Source organism: Suhomyces tanzawaensis (genome assembly GCF_001661415.1).
Source record: "Suhomyces tanzawaensis NRRL Y-17324 unplaced genomic scaffold CANTAscaffold_4, whole genome shotgun sequence".
NCBI classification, from domain to species: domain Eukaryota; kingdom Fungi; phylum Ascomycota; class Pichiomycetes; order Serinales; family Debaryomycetaceae; genus Suhomyces; species Suhomyces tanzawaensis.
In genome coordinates this window covers 1,295,508-1,316,835 of record NW_017963639.1, presented here as the reverse complement: position 1 = coordinate 1,316,835, position 21,328 = coordinate 1,295,508, and the positions used below count along the sequence as shown (strand labels likewise).

At 43.6% G+C, this 21,328-nt stretch overlaps 8 protein-coding genes across 8 annotated transcripts; 4 read left to right on the top strand and 4 right to left on the bottom strand.

Moving 5' to 3' along the window:
• Nucleotides 1–79: 79 nt before the first annotated feature.
• CANTADRAFT_41891 (uncharacterized protein) lies at nucleotides 80–1,831 on the top strand (the record flags this gene model as incomplete). The annotated part of the gene is made up of 1 exon (XM_020208885.1): nucleotides 80–1,831. A coding segment is annotated over one exon (1,752 nt), but the record flags the coding sequence as incomplete, so codon positions are not given.
• A 220-nt stretch (nucleotides 1,832–2,051) lies between these two features.
• Nucleotides 2,052–4,472, bottom strand: CANTADRAFT_90526 (uncharacterized protein; the record flags this gene model as incomplete). The annotated part of the gene is made up of 1 exon (XM_020211707.1): nucleotides 2,052–4,472. One exon carries the CDS (start codon nucleotides 4,470–4,472, stop codon nucleotides 2,052–2,054), a length of 2,421 nt encoding a protein of 806 aa, XP_020064558.1.
• Nucleotides 4,473–5,699: 1,227 nt separating this feature from the next.
• On the top strand, nucleotides 5,700–6,812 carry CANTADRAFT_29776 (cysteine protease; the record flags this gene model as incomplete). Its single annotated transcript, XM_020208310.1, has 1 exon — nucleotides 5,700–6,812. A coding segment is annotated over one exon (1,113 nt), but the record flags the coding sequence as incomplete, so codon positions are not given.
• A 487-nt stretch (nucleotides 6,813–7,299) lies between these two features.
• Nucleotides 7,300–7,956, top strand: SSU72 (RNA polymerase II subunit A C-terminal domain phosphatase; the record flags this gene model as incomplete). Its single annotated transcript, XM_020210050.1, has 1 exon — nucleotides 7,300–7,956. The coding sequence occupies one exon, from the start codon at nucleotides 7,300–7,302 to the stop codon at nucleotides 7,954–7,956; it is 657 nt and encodes a 218-aa protein (XP_020064556.1).
• A 374-nt stretch (nucleotides 7,957–8,330) lies between these two features.
• CANTADRAFT_26366 (ribonuclease P/MRP protein subunit) lies at nucleotides 8,331–10,878 on the top strand. The gene has a single exon (XM_020207742.1). It carries the CDS (start codon nucleotides 8,381–8,383, stop codon nucleotides 10,781–10,783), a length of 2,403 nt encoding a protein of 800 aa, XP_020064555.1. The 5' UTR covers nucleotides 8,331–8,380; the 3' UTR covers nucleotides 10,784–10,878.
• Nucleotides 10,879–11,809: 931 nt separating this feature from the next.
• On the bottom strand, nucleotides 11,810–12,916 carry CANTADRAFT_90522 (uncharacterized protein; the record flags this gene model as incomplete). Its single annotated transcript, XM_020211706.1, has 1 exon — nucleotides 11,810–12,916. The coding sequence occupies one exon, from the start codon at nucleotides 12,914–12,916 to the stop codon at nucleotides 11,810–11,812; it is 1,107 nt and encodes a 368-aa protein (XP_020064554.1).
• Nucleotides 12,917–13,605: 689 nt separating this feature from the next.
• Nucleotides 13,606–15,321, bottom strand: DPS1-1 (aspartate--tRNA ligase; the record flags this gene model as incomplete). The annotated part of the gene is made up of 1 exon (XM_020210917.1): nucleotides 13,606–15,321. One exon carries the CDS (start codon nucleotides 15,319–15,321, stop codon nucleotides 13,606–13,608), a length of 1,716 nt encoding a protein of 571 aa, XP_020064553.1.
• Nucleotides 15,322–16,256: 935 nt separating this feature from the next.
• Nucleotides 16,257–17,078, bottom strand: CANTADRAFT_22174 (tRNA methyltransferase; the record flags this gene model as incomplete). Its single annotated transcript, XM_020206792.1, has 1 exon — nucleotides 16,257–17,078. One exon carries the CDS (start codon nucleotides 17,076–17,078, stop codon nucleotides 16,257–16,259), a length of 822 nt encoding a protein of 273 aa, XP_020064552.1.
• Between the last annotated feature and the right edge of the window lie 4,250 nt (nucleotides 17,079–21,328).

Sequence of the window (21,328 nt, the reverse complement as noted above, 5' to 3'; positions counted from 1 at the left end):
AGCTTGAAAACACCAGAGCTTATCGCGCACGACCCAACATCAAAATTTTAACTCGATTCACGGTTAGTCCATTAACTTAATGAAAACAGATTACTATGAGCTCCTAGGAGTGGAGACCTCGGCCACCGATACAGAGCTCAAAAAGGCATATAGGAAGAAGGCTCTCCAGCTTCATCCAGACAAAAACCCTCATGATGTGGAGGGTGCTACAGCTCGATTTGCATTGGTGAGAGCAGCATACGAAGTCCTCTCAGATCCACAAGAACGTTCATGGTACGACTCTCACAAGTCGTCGATCCTTAGAGACGACGATGACTACGACATTCCAGCGGAGGAGGACATGATAATACCGTCGATTTCGCCCGACGAAATTATGAGATATTTCAACCCAGCTTTATACACCAAGTTTGATGACTCACAGCAAGGTTTCTACTACGTTGTGTCACGGCTTTTCGAAAGACTTGCCTGCGAGGAGATCACCCATGGAAAGGCTCAGAGCCTTGATGGCTACTCCAAATATAAAGATGACGATCTAACCAACATAAGTGTCATTGACGAATCCTCCTTGTTATACCCTCGAATGGGTGGAACCAGAACCCCATATCAGGATGTCCGTAAGTTCTACGCTCTGTGGTCTTCCTTTCAAAGTGTGAAATCGTTCAATTGGAAGGATGAATACAGATACTCCTCCGCACCCGACAGAAGAACCAGAAGATTGATGGAGAGAGAAAACAAGAAGGCCAGAGATGTTGCCAGAAAGGAATACAACGAAGTTGTAAGAAAGTTTGTGCTGTTTATCAAGAAAAGAGACCCTAGAGTTAAGGCAGGAGCTGAAGAGTTTGAAAAGGAAAAGAAAAAGAAATTGCAAAAAGACTTGGAGGAACAAGCGAAGGCCGTCAAAAAGGACCAGAAGCTTTGGAACTATACCGAGCAAGACTGGCAACAGCTCTCGCTGAAAGAATTGGATGAATTAGAGAATATGCTCAATGAAGAATATGACGTTTCATCGGACTCCGATAGTGAATTTGATGAATTTGACAACCCCAAGGAAGATGAAGAGTACGAATGCATAATATGTGACAAGGTCTTTAAGAGTGAAAGTCAGTTTCAAACACACGAGCTGTCGAACAAGCATAAAAAGAAGTTGAATAGATTGAAATGGGAAATGAGAAAAGAAGGGATAGAGTTGGGATTGGATAACGAAGACGATGACGAATTTGAAACGGCGTCAGAAGAATTGGATCTGGACGAGGATAACGAAGAAGATGATGATGACGATGAAGAAGAATTCGAACAAATGGATGATGTCAGCATTGAAGATATAGAGGAGATACAGGACATAGCTGAAACTCCTGAAACCAATGTTAAGCTGGAACAGCCACCTGCCAAAATCAACTTTGATGACTTTGAAGTTGATGATGACGTGGAATTTGAGGACGAGATCGATTTCGTGTCAAGCAAGAATTCCACACCCAAACCCGAACAGAGCACCAAGTTTAAGACAGATACTGTGGACGAGGAACTCACCAAGTTAGCAAATGGTCTCAAACTCGACGATAGTGACGACGATTGGACGTCAAACAAGAAGAAGGGAAAGAAAGGAAAAAAGAAGACCGAGAAGTCACAGTCGCCAGCCAACCCCGAGCCTCATTCGGAGGCCAAGACAGGCAAGGCTTCCAAGGCTAATAAGGAGAAGATAAAAATACCAAATGGGTCTGAAAAGTGTGTTGTATGTGACGAGATTTTTTCTTCCAGAAATAAATTATTTCAGCATGTCAAATCGACAGGCCATGCTGCACCAGTGAAAGAGGTCAAAGGTAAGAAGAAGAGAAAGTGAGTTCTGGAGTCGAGATATCCAGCTACAATACTGGTATTTTCCAGAAGTAAAGATCTATCAGTATGGTCATTAGCATAATAAAGAAAAGATGTCATTAAAAAGTAGGAGATCGAACAGGAATATCTGCACCGACTCGTATGGTCAGCAGTCTCGGTATTATACGCATCGTATCGTCGTATGGATTTAGCTGAAAGCGTAGTCTATAAGTATACCCTCACTTCAAACCAGTCTTAGACTTCTTCATGGTGGCCATTAATGGTTCACTGATACCTCTGTTACCATGGGCACCCAAACCTTCTCCCTTGATCCATCCGAGCTTTTCTAACAATTGTCTTCCAATATTGTCTTTGCCAATTTCTGGTGCAGCAGCTCCAACAATATCACCTTCCTTAATAACAGGCATGCTCAGCTTGTTTCTGCCTCTGGCCTTGTCTTTCTTGGAGTTTCCATCACTGGCCGTGATTTCATCCTTAGGTCTCTTTTGATCAGTTCTATTGAAAATTGGTCTTTGCTTAAGTATGTGGCCAATTTCATCGTACCTAGGCAAATAATGGAATGTTTTTCTGCTCTTCGATAATTTAACATACAGATGGATCCCGTTAGGTCCGCATCTTTTAGAGCCGAAGTTGTAGCACTTGGCCATTCTACTGACCACCTTGCTGCCATGAGGATCAAGAGGAGGAAAGCTCATCGAGTCTCTATTGGAATCGTGGAGGAATAATTCCATTTCATCTCTGATATCCTTGATGTGCAAAGTGTATGGATATTTGACAAGGAGATCGTTTGACTTGAGACCCTTCTGGATCCGGGCATCCTCTTTGGCAAGCTTTCTATTTTTCTTGTTTTCTCTGTGAATCTGAAACTGCTCTTGCAAGGATTCTCTGATTTCGTTATCAAGATCAAACCGATCAAGATCCAACTGTTTCTTACGACCCTTGCCTTTCGTCTGTATGCTCTGGGTTTGAATGTCCTCTATTGAGAATGATTTTTTTTGGTTCTTAGTAAACGCAATAAGGTCACTGACATCGTCTCCCTCTTGACTAGTATCATCGTCGATCTCCTCTTCCTCTTCGTCAGACTCTGAAATGTACACATCTGAATAATCAGGTTGCTCTTCGTGCTTCTGATCAATGAGCCCACCTGTGATATACTTCAAGAAACTGCCAAGTCTATGCTCCTTCACTCCCTTCAGAATCACATAATCCACTACTTCTTCTTGGTCGATCCATTGGTAAGTGTCTGGAGAACCAGTCAAGTCAAGATTTCTTGTGTACAACTGGTTCAGTAATCCATACCTGACGTTGGTGACTGATATTTGAGAGACGTCAAATTCGAAGTCTTCAGGCAAAAAGCCATACTCAGGTTCGTCTTCGTCGTCTTCGTTGTCTTCGTCATCACTCTCAGAATCTTCCTCTTCCGATGACGATGCCATGATGTCAAAATTTGTAGAGCTGATGTATCCATCATCCTCGTCATCACTGTTTTCTCGCATATCTCTGATAATAGAGCTGATATAGTCTCTATATCCTTCGTTTGCAGAAACATCAGAGTCGGACTCCAAATCTGAGTCTGGCAAATTCTTGGATGGCAATTGGGTTGTGATAACTCCGTCCTCCCCTACTTGAGTACGGAGGCTGACCTTTCCGATCGTGAGAATGGAATCGTGTTCCAAGTGTGATTCAGCAGTTGTAGAATCTTTTGTGGATGCATCTGAGTGTTTAATAGTATGTTTTATCAATCGAGACACATCTGGCTTTTCCACATAGGTCTGATCATCAGCCTGTTCATCAATGACGAATTCCGGCTCATTGATGTTTAGATTTTGAACCGAGAGATTCTCAGGGGTGGTTTCGTCTTGCGAGTCCTCGGAATCAGAAGAAAAGGTTAGGATTGTATCGTTCTTTGGTTGTGGTTTATCGGGAGAGTTTAATATGTCTAGTAATTCTTGGTTTTCTGGAGGGATATGGGGGCTATTGATATCTTTAAAAGTGCTGGATTCAGGTTGAGGTTGTGGAGTGTCAGATTGAGGCACTGGAACGGCCTTAACAGTACTATGATGGTCTTGTTTTGGGCTCTCGACCTTGCTTGGATCTGTGAGCTTCTTTATGTAGTCATTGAACTTCTCGAACTCTACCAGATCTGAGTCGTTTCCAGCCTCATGACTCATATCGATATCCACGATAGCGTCGGATTCCTGGACTATTTGCATGGATGACTGCTGGTCGTCTGAGCTGTGGTTCGAGCCTTTGACTCCCCGCTTCAAGAGCTCATTGATCTTTCTTTGCGGGTCGTAGATCTCGGTGGCCTTCACGAATTCTATGGGTCTGTCTCGAAAACTCTTGGACATGGTTTCTCCGTGGTGTCTCTCGGTATACATGGCTTCTTGCATGAGTCTGCCTGGCCGCTTGGACATCGACTTCATCGAGGTGGCTGCTGGAACGTGCATTGACTCGTTCAAGTCCATTAGCTCGGGGAACTCTCCTCCATTACCAGGTTGTCCTGGTCCTCCAGCACCTCCACGATTGTTGGACTTTCCTCTGTTCCTCTTCTTGTTCTTGGAAGGAAACCTGCCGAAGTTGCCTCCTCTGGAGCCACTGGGCTTGCCTTTGGCACCCCTCGTGTTTCTTCTAGGCATGATGTTGTTGGAGATGAGTTTGGTGCAGTGGTCTTGTCAGATAGTGGCGGGGTCACGTGGGGCTATCGTAGATTGGGCACATGGGTGGTTGTGGATTTGCAGGAGGGACAGGCGATGCAACGGACAGGCGAGGCCAGTGTAGAGAGAATCTTGCTTTCTGCAAATTGATACAGTATTGATTTGCCATCATAGTCTTACCTGGAACTGAATTCATTTTGGGAATTAATTTTATCAAAAGATTCGGAACAGTAAAGTAAAAATAAGGAGTCAGATTCTATAAGGTAGGCGAAAGGAATCTAGACAGGCTATCGTAACAGGTGTCTATCTATCTTTCATAGTCCGGCAATAAAGACCACATGAAATTTTATGTATGTAAAATGGTTCACTAAATTTCTAAAATCTGGGCATTATTTGTTATAGACCCCAAGCCATGGCACGTACGTCATCCAGCTTATTATGGATGGTCTGTATTAATTTTTATTGCATTCTACGACTCCAGCAGTTGGGGAAGTAGCTGCTTACGTAAGCCAACCATCTACTATTCTTGATTATGTGTGTATCTATTTAAATGTAGAAAGGGTCACAAGCAATGCCTAGCAGGGAGGGAGGGTTCTGATTTGAGAGGTATATAGTTACAGATAATGAAGTTATACACTGTTTTGCTGGAGATCTGCTTCGTATCAAATTAACCACTTTCGTCATTATTTCCTGATTTACTCAATATCCTCCAGTATTACCAGGCAATAGGGACAAATAACCTGCAAAAGAATCTCCATAAATTATAGATTATAAGTATTTCTAGCGAATGGTCTAGTATTATCCGACACAGACGACTGTCGTTTCCAGCCATAAATAAACTTAATACCACATCACAGACACACCGCCCATAATCTACACGAGCCTGAAACAATTCTCCTAAACATCCTTACTACCGTACTCTGGAAACTTCCTGACTCTTCTGTCCTGAAACACTCTCCCCCTGCTAGTCCCTATCATTATACATCACGTGCGATACCACCCATGCAGGACCCCCACTCATATTAGCCACCAGCAGCCACCACTACTCCCAATACAGCCATGACCACCAACTCCAACGACACGGTCGAGGCGACGTCGTCCAACGAGAAGCTCACAGCCACCTCGACCTCGTCGCTCCAGGCCCATCCGTTCCAAATCTCCCAATTGTGGCAACAAATAACCGCCTTGGCTGATAAGGATCAATCTGCTACCAGTGAGCCAGTGACCATTTTGGGCAAAGAATATTCCGACAAGCACCAGTATGAGGAGGAGATCAAATCCAAGATCTGGCTCACGTATCGGTTTGGGTTTGAGCCCATTGCCAAGGCAGAAGGAGGCCCCCATCCGTTGTCATTCATCCAGTCGTTCCTCTTCAACAAGAGCGTGTTGTTCAGCGGGTTTGGCCAGCTCCCCAACCTCATCGACAACGAAAACTTCACCAGCGACGTGGGCTGGGGCTGTATGATCCGAACTTCCCAGAGTCTTTTAGCCAACTCGTTCCTCCATTTGGCTGATGACTCCAAGGGGGCCAAACACCGGATCATCCAGCTCTTCCGAGACGACCTACAGTCGCCGTTTTCTCTCCACAATTTCATCAGGGTGGCCTCAGACCTGCCACTTAAGGTAAAGCCGGGAGAATGGTTTGGTCCCAATGCTGCCTCGCTATCGATCAAACGCTTGTGCGATAACTTGGAGCACTCCAACGAGCTAGCAGGCGTTCCTCGCATCAGAGTGCTAATCAGTGAAAGCTGCGATTTGTACGATAACCAAATCGACGATCTTTTCTCACAGAAAGTCGATGGCTTGCTCGTGTTACTTCCCGTACGACTTGGGATTGATCGCATTAACCAATACTACTACTCCAGCTTGAAACAACTATTGTCATTATCCTCTTCCGTTGGGATTGCAGGTGGCAAGCCCTCCTCTAGTTACTACTTCGTGGGTTACCAGGATTCCGATCTCATTTACATCAACCCACACAACCCCCAGCCTTTCCAGCAAGAGATCAATTACGACACTTATCAATCCCCCACCTACCAGAAATTGGGGTTCAGCGATTTGGACCCGTCAATGATGATCGGGGTAATGCTCAGAAACCAGTCGGAATATGCCGAGTTTAAGAGTGTTTGCCAGGAAGGTAGCAACAAGATTGTGCATTTTCACCCATTGGCTAGAAGGCTCTCCAAGAACGAGCAGACTCGCAAGAATTCTGGTTTTGTGAATATACAACACGAAGATGTTGAATCCGATGCCGAAGTTATTAATGTGGGCGAAAGAAAGGAAATTGACGATTTTGTCGATCTTGGCGAAGAAGAATTCAGCAAGCTCCCAACGCAGGAAGTGTCGAACAACGTTCCGGAATCAGCTGATTTGGTGACTCCAAACTCAGTATCGCAATCGCTGGATGAGGTTAATGTGACAGGAGCCTCAGAGCCTTTTGAAACTATCCACAGAACTGACTGTGAGCGCAAAACATCCTCTCCATAGCCACTTGCAGGCCAAGTGGGACGAATAATCGTTTGAGCAAGGGCCAAGTTTCGATTTCGTTGATGGGGCTACGTGCTATTCAAACACCCTCTCTTTCATAATTTAGAGTAATTCAAACACCATTATTCATAAGGCTAGAATATGTATCCGTTCGTAGTCCATAAAGCCTGCACTTTGCCCATAACTAATAATAATAGAAATTAGTCAGTGCCTTCATAATCGGTCGTGCGCACACCACATATCAAGACATCTCCCGAACACAACTAGAATCTACACTCTCCACCACAACCGCCTCGTACCCACAAACGAAGACATCGCCTCCATGGTCGTCGAAGACAGTCTCAAGATATGCACAGTGTGTGCTTCCAACAATAACCGTTCCATGGAATCCCACAAACAGCTCAAGGATGCAGGATACAACGTCAAGTCATTTGGAACTGGTTCAGCTGTGAGACTTCCTGGACCCTCTGCTGACAAGCCAAACGTGTACGAGTTTGGAACCCCATACGAAGACATCTACAACGACTTGATCTCCCAGAACTGTCGGAAAATATACGAGGCCAATGGCTTGATTCATATGTTGGATAGAAACAGACATGTCAAGACAGCGCCAGAAAAGTGGCAAAACAACGCATATGCCGGCAAATTCGACTTGGTGATTACCTGCGAGGAAAGATGCTTTGACAGTGTCTTGGACGACTTGATGTACCGGATGTATAGCAAGGCAGACGAAAATGATGTCAAGCAGATAGTACATGTCATCAACGTGGACATCAAGGATGACAACGAGAATGCCTTGATCGGAGGAAAGGGTATCTTGAAGTTGGTGAATATGGTCCATGAGTTTAGAAGTAAGAAGAAGGTAGAGGGAGAAGACGAATCCACCGTCCTTTTGGAGGACCAGATGATGAACATTTTAACTGAATGGCAGAAAAACCACACCCACTTGCCTACATTGTACAGCGTGTCGTACTACTAGGCTCTGCATTACCAGCCAGAGAGGCGAAGGAGGATTATCTCTTGTTGTACACATATACATGCCCAGACGAAATTTCTTGAGACCCAGCGACGTGTCAGATGCAACTCAGCCCAAGTGGCTAGCAGCTGGGTACAGCGACGCTTTGTATGGGGTTGTGGGTTATGATAGATAACCACGAGGGTTCAGGACTGTTCTTTGGCTCGACCGGCGAAATCGGCGCCATCGGCACAATCCCTCACTAAAAGCATAGTGAATGGGCCCTCTGACCCATTCACAGGTAGCAACCACTCCACAATATATACGTAATGATACACTACAGTGACTCCAGTAGAAGACTGCGCTACCTGATAAATGCACGTGACACATACTGTACGCGATGATGTAGTTGAGAATCAGTTCTCCGACTCTAAACCACCACCAAATCATGGCTGCCCCAAAGAATGCCAACGGAAAGAACCCGAATGCCAAGAAGGCCAGGCTATATAACAGCAGAACCATCAAGACTCAGGTGAATGACTCCAGTTTTGTGGACAAAGAACGTCTCAACATTCCTGATTTCCTCCAGTCTAGAACATTTGAGATCAAGTCGTTTGAATTATCCCAGTTGAAGACGAAGAATGCTTCTGCAACCAGAGTGTTTCAAAGCTTGCCCCGTGTTCTTAGAAGAAGAGCTGCTTCCCATAATGTTAAGCGCATCCCAAAGAGATTGAGAAACCGATCGTTGAAGGAGATGAAGAACTCGCTCAATGGTGTACCACCCAAGACAGAGCACTTGAGAGGGAGACAGTTATATCGGTTGAATACAAGGAAGAAACTATTGAAATTGGGTGGGCGATTGAAGTTGCTCAGAAGCTTACCAACAGACGATTTCTACAACCAAAAATTCAATATGAGGGAGAAGATAAAGAAATTAAATGAAGAGATCACGTCTATCCAAGAGCAAGGGGGCAATGGTAAAAATACGGAGAACGTGAAAAAATTAAACAATGCTTGTGGATCTTATGATAACACCGGAATTAACGAAATTGCTCCCAAACCTAGGGGAAATATTAAATTTCATAAACGTCAGCATAAATTCACCTGGTTGCCTACACACATCTGGCATTCCAAAAGGTTTCATATGACCAAGCAGTATGGTTATCAGATCCCTTTGACTCCGACCCAAAAGTGTTTCAGATTAATGAACCGTCAAAAGAGATCAGGAACCATTCTCGTGGAAACCTCATATTTGAACTCATTGGTTTTGGAAATAAAAGACCAAGAAAAACTCAAGGAAGTTCTCTTGTCATTGACTAAATACGTCAAGAAAGTGCCCCAATCTATTGTTAATGGAAATAAATCCTACCACGACTGGATTGAAATAAAAGGCAAAAAAATCGGTAAGGGCTTGGTATACGCTAGTCTTGAAACCTGCAAGATCCTCATACGAGTTCAGCCTTGTATTTACAAATCCTTATTCACAGAATTACAAGAAATCATAGGCAGAGATGGCACAATCTATGATTGTAGCTACTCGTTGGGGAGCGTGGATCTTATTGGGCCTACTGCTATTAACAGCATAAGTAAAGTTCTTCACCTCTTCAAGGATACCAATAAAGAGTTGGTACAGAGCTGGAGTGAGCTATCAAGAACGAATGATTCAAATGTTGTGCCTATTGGGACGACCTTGTCTTTCGATATCATGGATCCAAGGATCTGGAAACGACCCGTAAATCTTCCAACCCCAGCTTCTGAGGGAAATAGTTCTGATTTTACCAATGATTTGATCATTAGATTGAGCCAATGGAACTCAAGTCTCATCACCAAGTCTTCCATTTTTAATCTTCTTGAACCATCTGGAAGACACGATACTTACAAAGACCAATTTTCAACAAAGGCAATAAGTCAAAAGTTTTCACAAACAAAGGATTCCAGTAATAGCATCGACCAGGCATATCATGAAAACTCAAGAATACCCCTTTTGATAACCAAGGTCTCCAAGTACAATTGGACAGTTATTATGCCATGGTATTGGGTATTGCCCTTGTGGATCAAGTTGATAGGAGTGAGGAATATCAAGACAGGTGGATTGAAACAAATTCAGCAGGCTAACTTTGAGGAAGGAGTTCCAAATTTTCCCCAGGATTATCCATTTTTGAAGGATGGCTGGATATTTAATGAATTGCTAGGTAAAATCACGAAGGAGAAACATGATGCAAAACCGTTAAATCTCCAGAATAAGGCAGCACCTGATCTCAGAGAAGACGAAATGGTCATCAGTCCCTTCAATTGCGACTGGAATGGCTTGAAAAATATAGTATACCTCACGAAATACTCAAAGAAATCAGAAGAGGAACTTAAAACCACTGCTCCTAACTTTGCAACTTTTGATGAAAATCTTAATAGAATCGTCAAATCGTACGATGACATTGTCCAGATTGCCAAAACTTTCAAGGCCAGTCTGGAGGGTGTTTCCGTTGTTGAACTATTCGATAAGAACAATCAGTCACATGCTACCTTCAATACCCTTGAAGTTTCCACCCTTAAAGAAGTGGTTCAAGGAAGGATCCCTGTTGCTCAAGTGTCGATTGAGTTAGTTAGTGGGGGTAAGATCAAGGACGGGGCTAGAATTTACACTAAGGATCACAAAGAAGAAGTTTACCAGCCTTGGTCCTTCATTCACTTGGTGGGATATGTCTCGAGTGGTGCTTTCAATTTGAGCAAAGGAAAGGACTCAGGAGTAGGGGCAATTATTCCTAGTGGCATAAGTGATAACGACGAGGTTTTGGTGAGGAATATTGGTACTAGCAAGATGTACACTGCTAAACTCCGTTTTGTGAAGGACTAATTGAGAGTATCTCACTTCTAAATTGATATTGTTCACTTCTGTAATTTAGTAAATGGAATAGATAGAATCGATATAAGTAATGTAATAGATGTGCCCTGATATAGAGGTAAAAATCCTTTGTATTCAACAGGACCAAATGAGCTTTCACACAGCGATGAATAAATTCCTTGTATTTAGGACTATGGACCCATATTACGTAAATGGACACATTTTTATATATTTATATATATAGCTGCCCAAGACAACGTCTTCCCAATGCCTAAAACTAGATGCAAAATCTATTCGGTAGCATCCAGTTGACTATAACTATAGAAAATTTTTTCACTGAAATTTAGCTATCATTTGAATGGAATAATTAGCCAATTCTCTATTTGTCCAGTACTCATTCAACAACGTATTCTTTTCATATTCTTGCACGCTGCTTACAAGTAATGCACATACATACCTCGCTTGCACATAGTTGAGAAGCTGGAACACAATTACCCGGATTCCGCACTACTATAAATACGACGCGAGTTCCGCCGTAGATTTTTTTTCTTCATACTTACCTGGAGATGTTATAGGAGATCAAGAAGTTCTATAACCTTAGTTCCCTAGAGGCATTGCACAGCGCCATGGGGAAGTTTGCCAACTCTCACTATGGTTCGTTCTTGTGTCTTTGGATGCGAGTTTCGGGTCGAGAGTGTGGATCTTGTAATTTTTGATTTCTTTCTTCCTCACAATTTCTTTGAAATGGAGGAGAACCCAGTCTGTGCGTTGTGCTGACTTTCAAGTGGTGATGACGTCCACACGGCAAGATTCCGTGACATTGTCATAACGTTTTTATTGTCGTAAGTCTGACGATTTATTACACTAAAAATACAATGATTTTTGTATATTGTACATATGCTACATGGATGAACCAATAATAAGCCAAGGCACTGGCCCCAGAAGGCAATACCCCTGATGAATACTTCGTTCTTCCGGGCATCGCTTCCCAAATCCGCAGGGTGGTAACTGGCTTCCTCCAAGTTGTGGAGTCTTCGCTTAAATGCCATCGCTTCCCAAATCCGCTGTGCTTGGGTGTTCACTGGCTTCATACTGTTCATTTCTGGAGATCAACTTCGAGTTCTCCCACATCTTCATTAAAGACTTCTTCAACAAGTTGACGTTGTAGTCAATAATTGTCAAGGATCTCTCCTGGGTACCAATGGAAGACTCGCTAGAGCCATCGTTGAGGATCCTTACGTCGTCATTCCGTATCAAAGCCACTAATGCCAAACCTCTGATCATTTGCTTCAAGTATAATATGGATCCGTTGGAAAGATGACTTATGGATTTCAACTCTTTGGGTGTGGCCACCTTCGAGTTGCTGTTCTTCGCCTGCGAGCCGTTGGAGTCCTCGATGTAGAGGTCGTCGAGGTCGATGGTAATGTCTATGAATTCTGCACACACTTCGTAGGTCTGAATATCCACGGGCGACGAGTCGGTGGCCACGTAGATCTTACTGTTGACATCAAACAAGAACACCTTGTCGATGGACGAGTGTTGGACCAAATTGTCCAACATGTTTTCCAAAGAGGGCAATTCGGGGATCAACTTCTGTACGATTCTGGAGAACGCCTCGTAGATAGAGTGGTCGAAAATCGACGTCAAGTAGAACGAAACCTGGACACCCTCCAACCCCAAGTCGAGCAATTCGTCACCAGTTCTCTGCATGATGTCTCTCTGGGCGTCGATTCTGTAGTCTTCGGACAACCCGTCTATTTTGTGGATCAACACCTCGATGTTGATTTTGGGGTTGACCTTGTAAGCAAACTCCACAATCATGGACAAATTGGTCAACGCGTTGAGGTACTCATCCTGGGAGTCGATGACGTAGACCAACGCACCAATGGACGAGAACAACCGCTCCGAGTCGTAGTTGGGCTCGAAGTAGTTGAGCTGGCCAGGCAACTCCATCACGGAAAGATCGATAAGTGACGAAAACAGCTCGGTGGTGGGTTTCGACGTGCTTTCAAGGTAGAGGGTGTCCAATGGCTGCATGTTGTGGAACACCACCTTGCAGATGGACGACTTGCCTCCTCTGCGCAATCCCATGAGGAGAATGGTAGCATTGGTGTCTTTGGGGTTAGGAAGTAGAGTTGCTTCCATAGTGGCTGTTGGCAGTTTCTGGAGACACAAAAAAAGGATAGACTTGGTGAAATTGCCGTGCTGAAGCGGTGGTGTGGTGGAGCAGGTGCGTGTGTTGGTACGAGGTGAATAAAGGCCAGCCCAAAGCTATAAATAAGAGCGTTATCTGACGGTTGACGATGTGGGCAGGTCGCAAGATAGGCCTGTATACAGGAGCCGGGCTCCTAGCTCGATGGGTTCACGCTAGGATTCGCCAGCCATGGCGGAGATTTGGCTGCTGTAGGTAGAGTGGGTGAGTAGAGCAATATCCCAGAGTACTACAGTTGATGTGTTTCTGTTTTTGTAATTGCTGATGATCGAATTAATGGAGATGTGGGTAATTAATGCGTACACCTTATATCATAAGTGAATAATTCCAATCCGAAAAATAACTACCATGTAATTAGTTGACATAGTTGAATGGCTACACACAGGGGTAGTCCATTGGATTAATTCTTCACTGACCTAGAATCATGCAATCTCTATAGGTAAGGCTTACCAGCTATTTTACTGAGAATCAGCAAACGAGCTCTCTAGGAAACGAATTACCAGCGATCTGTATGGGAGTCCACTGTGAGAATAGGCGACAATATGTAGGTGATCCCGTGGATCGTTTAGGAGGCACAATTTACTGACTTATGTAGATATATCTTATTTATTTTGTAGCGCAATCATGGTCTCAATCTTCTAGGATCTCTTGGGAATAACGAGGCTCTTCTGATGTTCTTCAAGTCCAAGAAGAACATGACCACTCTCTCCAAACCGATACCTCCACCAGCGTGAGGAGGACACCCGTAGGTGAAAGCATCAATGTAGTCGTTCAAGCCAGGAACGTTTCCGTCAACGTCGTGGGCCTTGAGTCTTTCCTTCAACAATTCAGGGTCGTGAACACGTTGGGCACCAGAGAGAATTTCTTCACCTCTCATGAAGAAATCGTAAGAGTTGGAGTATCTTGGGTCCTCGGCATCTGGCATGGTGTAAAATGGTCTGATGGCCAATGGGAACTTGTCCAAAATGTAGAAGTCGGTGTCGTACTTTTCTCTGACCAACTTACCCAAAAGTCTTTCGTTCTCGGTGGACAAATCGTCGAAGTCACCGAGCTCCTTACCAGCATCTCTCAACATTTGGATACCTTCCTTGAAGTGAAGCTTGACCATCTTTCCTTCTGGCACCTTGAACTCTTCGACTGGGAACTGCTTTCTGACCACAGCAATTTCCTTGGCGAATCTCTTCTTCAACTCAGAGAAGATAAACACGAATAAGTCAGCCAAGACTTCCAAGACTTCGTCGTAGTGCTCTTCGAAGGCCATCTCCAAATCCAAACCGGTAAATTCGGTCATGTGACGGTGGGTGTTAGAGTTTTCGGCTCTGAAGACTGGAGCAACTTCGAAGACCTTTTCGAAATCAGCAGCAATCAACTGTTGCTTGTAGAGCTGAGGAGATTGAGCCAAGTAGGCGTCACCCTTGAAGTAGTTGACCTTGAAGACGTTGGAACCACCTTCAGAAGCAGCAGCAATCATCTTTGGGGTGTGGATTTCGGTGAAGCCCTTGTTGGACAAGAACTCTCTGAATAATTGACAAACACCCGACTGGATCTTGAAGATGGCAAGGTTGGTTGGGGTTCTCAAGTCGATGACTCTGGCGTCGAGTCTTGTGTCCAAGTTGACGACTGGCAACTTGAGGGCTTCGGCTTCAGCATCGGATCTGGAAGCATCCTCGATCAACAATGGCAATTGTTCGGGGGTCTCTTGGATGGTGAAGATCTTGTTGACGTGGACTTCGACATCTTGGACGGTGGAGGACTTGATGAGCTCGTCGACCTTTCTGACCACACCGTGGACCAACACAATCGACTCCAAGTTGATGGACGAGGCCCACTTGACCATTTGCTTGGAGACAGCAGACTCGTCGGTTTCCTTGTTGGTTCTGACCAAGGTCTGGATCAAGTCGGTTTGTTGTCTCAAGGTGAGGAACAACAAGGTGGCACTCTGTTGTCTGCTACCATGGATTCTGGCTCTGAAGATGATTTCGTCGCCGTCGTTGGCTGCGCTCAAGTCCTTGATGTTGGTTCTGACCTTGCCAGTCTTGAAGGCAGAGTTGTTCAATGGCAACTTGCCGTAGTTGGTCTTGGCTGGATCATTGGCAGCAGCTGCCTCTCTGTCGGCCTTTTCCTTGGCCAATTGTGCCTCTCTTTCAGCCTTCTTTTGTGCCTTTTCCTTCTCTTTGGCAAGCTTCTTGAGAGCCTTCTTGGACAAAGGTTGGCCATCTTCTCCCAAAACCACTTCTTCGGTGGCTGAGGCAGCTGCTTCTGGGGCAGCAGCCACGGCTTCTGGGGCAGCCTTCTCTTGGATGTTCAACTGTTCCAACTTTTCAACAGGTTCGGACATGGTGGTGGATCAGCAGTAGTTGGTAGTAAAAAATTTCAGGGTCGCACCTGATCAATATATCTGGAGGTCAAATAATGATGGTAATAATTGAAGTTCCGTTTGGGGAGCAGAATCGGGAAGTTGGGCAGGAAACTATCGAGGAGAGCACAGTGGGTGGGTGCTTCTTGCTTTTTTTCTTATATAGCAGTGTGTTATTGGGTGTTCTATTTAATACTTGTGTCCCATCCATTATTACGTAAGAATGGTCAGGGCTATAGACACCCATGACTCAGTGAATTTGTAGTAGATTTTAAGCAATGGTATAGGAAGAAAAATGGCCGACAGGGACTTGCGTGCATGAATAGTTAAGTTGGGAACTTGTTGGAGGATTCTGGTAAATATGACGCTCCTTTCATAAATTGTCCGTATAATTTCACTCATTTGAGAGACTGTTCAGAAACTACAGTGGCCGAATTATTGGAATTTGTATATTCACCAAGCTTACTCTAGCAGATTACTCGAGTTTATTGGATTTAGTAGAGTTAGTAAAGTTACCAAATTTAACCTATTGAAGAAAAGACTTCAGTTTATTACAATTCGAACACTCTTCGGGTGAAGGTGATCGGAAATCAGCGAGACGTATGAAATCTTTCGGGGAAAGCTGATCGGAATTAATTTTTGTTCCACAAACTTGACCTCTAGCAGAAATCTGGTCAGTTGACCGAACTTATTGGATTCGTAAATTCACCAACTTCCTCTGAAAAGCACTGATCGCTTAGAGTTGGCTGGTGAAAGACAGATTTGATTAGGCTCTATTCACAAGTAGCATGTTGGGTACTTTTCTCGACTATTGGCTATGGACTCTCTTCTTGGACACCCGAACATCAGGACCAGAATTGAGTATGTAACGATCCTACTCAAATGGATATGAAGTATATCTCAGTTTTCCCCCTACTCTATTGTTGTGTATTCAACTGGCTTTCCTTCTCCCTCTCCTTCAACTCCTTCTCCCTTCTCTTCTCTTCCTTCTGCTTCAACACGCCGTCCCTTCTGGCCATGCCCTCGGCGATCTTCCGTTGCCGTCTCTCCTCCTTGGTCTCGACCTTCTCCTGATGCTTGGGCCTCATGGCCTCAATAGCCTTGTGCAAGACATCCAATTTCTTGAAGTTTTCCCTGAACCTGTCTAACGACAACTGGGTTATCATTCCCAAATACTCCTTACTCACGTACGACACGTAATCTTCGCCTTCCAAGTATCCGATGGGAACGTCCAACTTAATGGAGATTCTTATGGCCACGATGTTGTTGCTTCCTATTCCACTTTCTCTGAACCCACAATTCATGGCAGTGGTGTACAACGCGTTGGCAGCTGCCAAGTTACGGCATTTGACATGCAAGATCAATGGTTCGAACTTGTACAAGATGTGCCTAGTGTTGGAGTTGGTCTCCCAATGCTGGTGGAACTTGAAATCCACATTGTCGTACCATCCAGGTAACTCCTCGGGGTGGTGAGTGACAAATATCCAGTGTCCTTGGTTGCCTTTTGAGCCGATCTTGACTTCTTCTTTTCCTATATCCTTCACGCCTTCCAAGAAAACAGACACTCTTCCCGAACATGTCGACGTTGTGACCATATCTTGGTTGGAGTTGATGAGGTTGATGATGGGTATGCATATTTCGTCGATGGACCCTTTGGGCGACGAGTCGGGGATTCCTCCATTGGTAGCACCTATTTCATGGAGAATAGCCTGCTTTTTCTGGTCAAAAGGGTCTTGCATAGTCTGGTGATGAGATGAGATGGAGTGCAGTTCAATAGTGATCGTGCGAGAAATTCGAAAATGTCTACGGTTTAATGTCAGAAGAGATAGTGATAGTGGTTGGTAATGGGGTAAGAAAGAGCTGGTCCGATGGTCCACTGTTAGCTTAATTGGGTAACACTGAGCTGATAGGATTAGAGGAGGTGTAGAAGAGTTCAAGTGTAGGGTCAATTTTCTAGTAAATTTTCTAGTATAAATAAACTCGCTTACTTTTACACCAAGATAATGCTTTGAATGCTGTCTATTAATTATTGCTCTCTTTCAAGCTATAATCAGTTCCTTTGATCCCTTTCAATTCAGCATCGCTCTCTTTGCTGTGATTTCTACAGTATAATTGCCATTCTGTAAAGACTGGCTATTGTCTTTCGGTACAGTTTATTCCAAGACACCATCTATAAAACCTCTTAGATCGCCTGAGCTCCAGATCTCCAAGTCCTTGGTGCAGTGTAAATGGACCATAGTGGTCACTTTCATTTCAAAGCGTTCAAGAACTTCTTCTCATCTGCTTGATTCAAGTTGAACAACGTCTTGATCACCGGCAACAACTGTTCCCTCTGCTCCTTGTGTTCAAAGAAGCCCAACAACACGTTTTTGAGGTAAGCCACATTGGTCTCAGAGGAATTGTTCGTTTCCGAGGAATTGGTGCTGTTGCTGTGAGTGGAATCTAACGAAGTCTTTGAAGGAGCTTCCACCGCTTCTCCAGCCTTGTCTCCAGATTCCTTCATAGTACGGTACTGCTGAGTTAAGATCTTGTAGTTCTTCGACAACCTCTCAAATTTTAAGTTCGACTCATCATTGAGCTTTCTCAAGTTGCCTATTAAAGTTTGATATTCAGTTTGTTTCTTGGTCAACTCTTGCAATGAATTTCTCAAACTGCTGACGGTTTGCTTCATCTCTTCTTCATGGGATTCTTCCTCAGCATTGTTGGAAACACTTACTGACTTGCCCTCAGTGCTCTGATCTTCCAATTTCTTTTCCAATTCATCGATCTTCTTGATGAAACCAGAGCTCACAGAGCTTGCTTCCGCATCCTTCTTCTTGATTTTCAATTGGTACTTATTCTCTAACTCAATTTTCTCATTCATAAGTTTGTTCAATTCGTTTTTGAAGTTACCTTCATTGATTTTAATTTGTTCTTCGGTTTCCACAAGCAATCTTCTTAATGTGGACGTTTCTTTTATTCTTTCAGATTGCAAGTTCTTGGATTCATTGAGTTCATCCTCGAGGTTTTCAATCCGAATGCCAGATTCCTTGGACTTCATCGCTAATTCCTCGTACTGTTGTTTGAATGATTGTATCTCATTGGATGATGTAGATTTTTCTTTCATCAACGCATCATGCTTAGACTTGAGGGCATCAAATTTAGAGGTAATTTCTTGATTCTTCGAGATCAATTCGTTCAATTCTTTCGTCAATGTAGCTTCTTTTGTGAACGCAGTTTCTTGCTTGGTTTGTAGCTCATTCTTATCGTTTATGAGAGATTTGTTCATGTTTTGGAGATCATTCTTTGTTATCATCAACTTGGTGATTTCGTCCTTTTGAGATGAAATGGTCTCATCTTTTTGGTTAACAATTTGATCCCTTTGTTTCGACAATTCAGCTACGTTCTTCCTGAAATCCTCAATTTGTTGATCCTTATGGTTAATGGAAGTTTTCAATGAAACAACTTCCAACTTGAGAGAAGTATCGTTACTCTTGAACTTTGATAATTCTTTAATTCTTGAGTTTAATGTTTCTCGTTCCTTGATTAAACTCTCGTAGTCTTTGGTATGAGTGTCTATTTTAGAGCTTAATGATTTCTTATCCTCCCTCAAAGTATCGATTATCTTATTGAGCTTGGTGATCTCTGCATCTAAATTTTTCTTTTCCTTTTTTAACAGTTCTAACTCCTCAGTAATAGTATTGACTTGTGAGGTTAAGGCAGCATTTTCATCCTTCAAAGTAGAGACTGAGCTTTCATGGCTACCGAGTTGTTTTCTCAAGGATGATTCCGAATTTTTCAATTCAGTAATCTGATCAGTGTACTCAGTGATTTGACCTTCCAAAGATTTGATCTTCTGTTCATGTTCCAGAACTGCATCCTTAAGTTGATTAGCAATACTTGCCTTATTGTCAGATTTCAAATCTTTAATTTCATCCCTTGCAGCAACCAAATCATTGCCGATGTCTTTCAAAGACTCGCTCAAATTCTCAACGTCTTCTGTTTTAGACTCCAAGGATGACTTCAATTCTTTATTGACTTGAAGAATGCTTTCGTACTTGGATTGTACTTCTTTAAGTTCAGTAGTGAGCTTTTCTTTTTCATCAGTGGAAGTCTTAAGTGCTTGCTCGAGCGTAGATATCTTTTCCTTCAATTCATCTGATGGAACTGAAGATGTTGGCTGAGTTTGTGTTTCTTGCGTAGCACCATTATTGTTACCCTTCTTCTTATTCTTCTTTTTCTTATTCTTACTGCCACCTGTTGAGACTTCCTTAGCATTATCCGTTTGATCTTCCTGAGGCACATCTTTGACAACATCCTTGGCTTGCAATTGACTCTTCAAATCTGTGTTTTCTGCCTCAACGGTTTGGATCTTTTCTTTAAATCCATCAATTTCTTTACTTAAAGACTCGAGCTCTGCCTTGTGGCTATCATTTTTCTGCTTGATTTGAGTGTCAAGCTCTGTGTTCTTTGTTTCCAAAGTATTTACAGACTTTTTGTAAGATTCAACATCCTTAGTCCAAGCCTTCTTGTCCTCAGCAGACTTGGATTCTACCTGAGTGATTTTTTGCTGTAATTCAGCTTTGGCTTTTGTCTCTGCAGCGAGTTCCTCTTTTAATACACCAAGATTTTTTTCAAGAGCATCTTTAGCCTCGGATACCGAAGCAAGTTTGGTGTGCACTTCTTTATCACTTGTATTTTGAGATTGGAGCTCCTCAAGTTTACGATCCGACTCGGTAATTTGAGTTTCGAGCACCTTAATTTTGGCCTCAAGTTCGGCGGTATTGTCTTGGAGGCTCTTTGCGGTTTCTTGACTAGTTGCAGCCTCTAGTTCGGCAACCTTTTTTTGGAGAGACTCACGCTCAAGCTCAATTGAGGCTATTTTTTTATTGTCGGCTTCAAGATCCTCGATCTTCTTGTTTAATTTGTCTATCTCTGTCTGGTCAACAGAAGAATCGGGTTTTTCTGATGCTTCTAATTCCTTTACTTTCTCGCGGAGTTCGCTGACGGTGGTCTTTGAGACTTCACTCTCCTTCTCAAGATCCTTGACCTTCTGAGTCAACCCTCCATTCTCTTTGGATATGCGTCTTAATTCGCTGTTCAACATCACCGTCTTTTCATTCAACCCATTGAGGTATTCCACCAACAAACCCGCATCGGATATGCTGGAAATAGGGGTGTTTTCTTGCAACACCTTCTCGAACGACACGATCAACTCGCCTTTTCTCTTCTCGGTCTTGTAGGCGTCGAGAAGCAACGGATACTTTTCCTCGTACTTGGCGAACTTCTTCATCTTGGATCGGATGGTGGGCGGCAATTCATTCACATCAATTGGTGCAGGCGTTCCCTTTACACTATCAGCTTCGGGAGTGGCCAGCTTGGAGATTTCTCCCTCACCCTCAGCTACTGGTTCGTCCTCCGGCTGGGTCAAGTCTTTGGGATCAGGGGTCTTGGTGCTCAACACTTTGGCTTCGTTCTTCAACTCCCGGATGGCATTGGGTCGACGCCCATTAGCCGTGGCCCCATTTTCATTGAGATTCAACTCGTTGAAGCTCTTGGCCACGTCTTCGGAGAAGTTCTTTAGTTTGGAAAACATAGCCAGTGGAGGAAGCTTGTAATGTTGGAGATATATTCGCGTCGTGCACTTGGGCGAATAGACCAGGCTTGCGAACAGGACCATGACAGTGGTGACACTGGCGAAGGCTGGTAGTCTAGACTAGAGAAGTTCTAGATATTGTAGTAGGGACGGAAACTGAGCTGAGCTTGGAGCTGGCTCGAATACTTGTTGAGTGGCCAGAGAATAATTATAAGAATCTGATTATTCCGAGAGAATAGAGATATATTAGATATAAATCCTTGAAGGAGGAGCAGGCCCACTTAGCTGTATTAGGAGCTCTTTTATTAACTCAGGGAAGTCTTAGGCTTGAAAGAACCGTTTAGGGAATTGCCTTTGGCTGGTAATTTATTTCAGCGTCACTTCTGATTGGGGTCAATTCTAGCATCTCTAGTC

Bases quoted from the DNA above. Each gene is read 5' to 3' on its own strand.
- CANTADRAFT_26366 (XM_020207742.1), top strand. From the start codon at position 8,381: ATGGCTGCCCCAAAGAATGCCAACGGAAAGAACCCGAATGCCAAGAAG.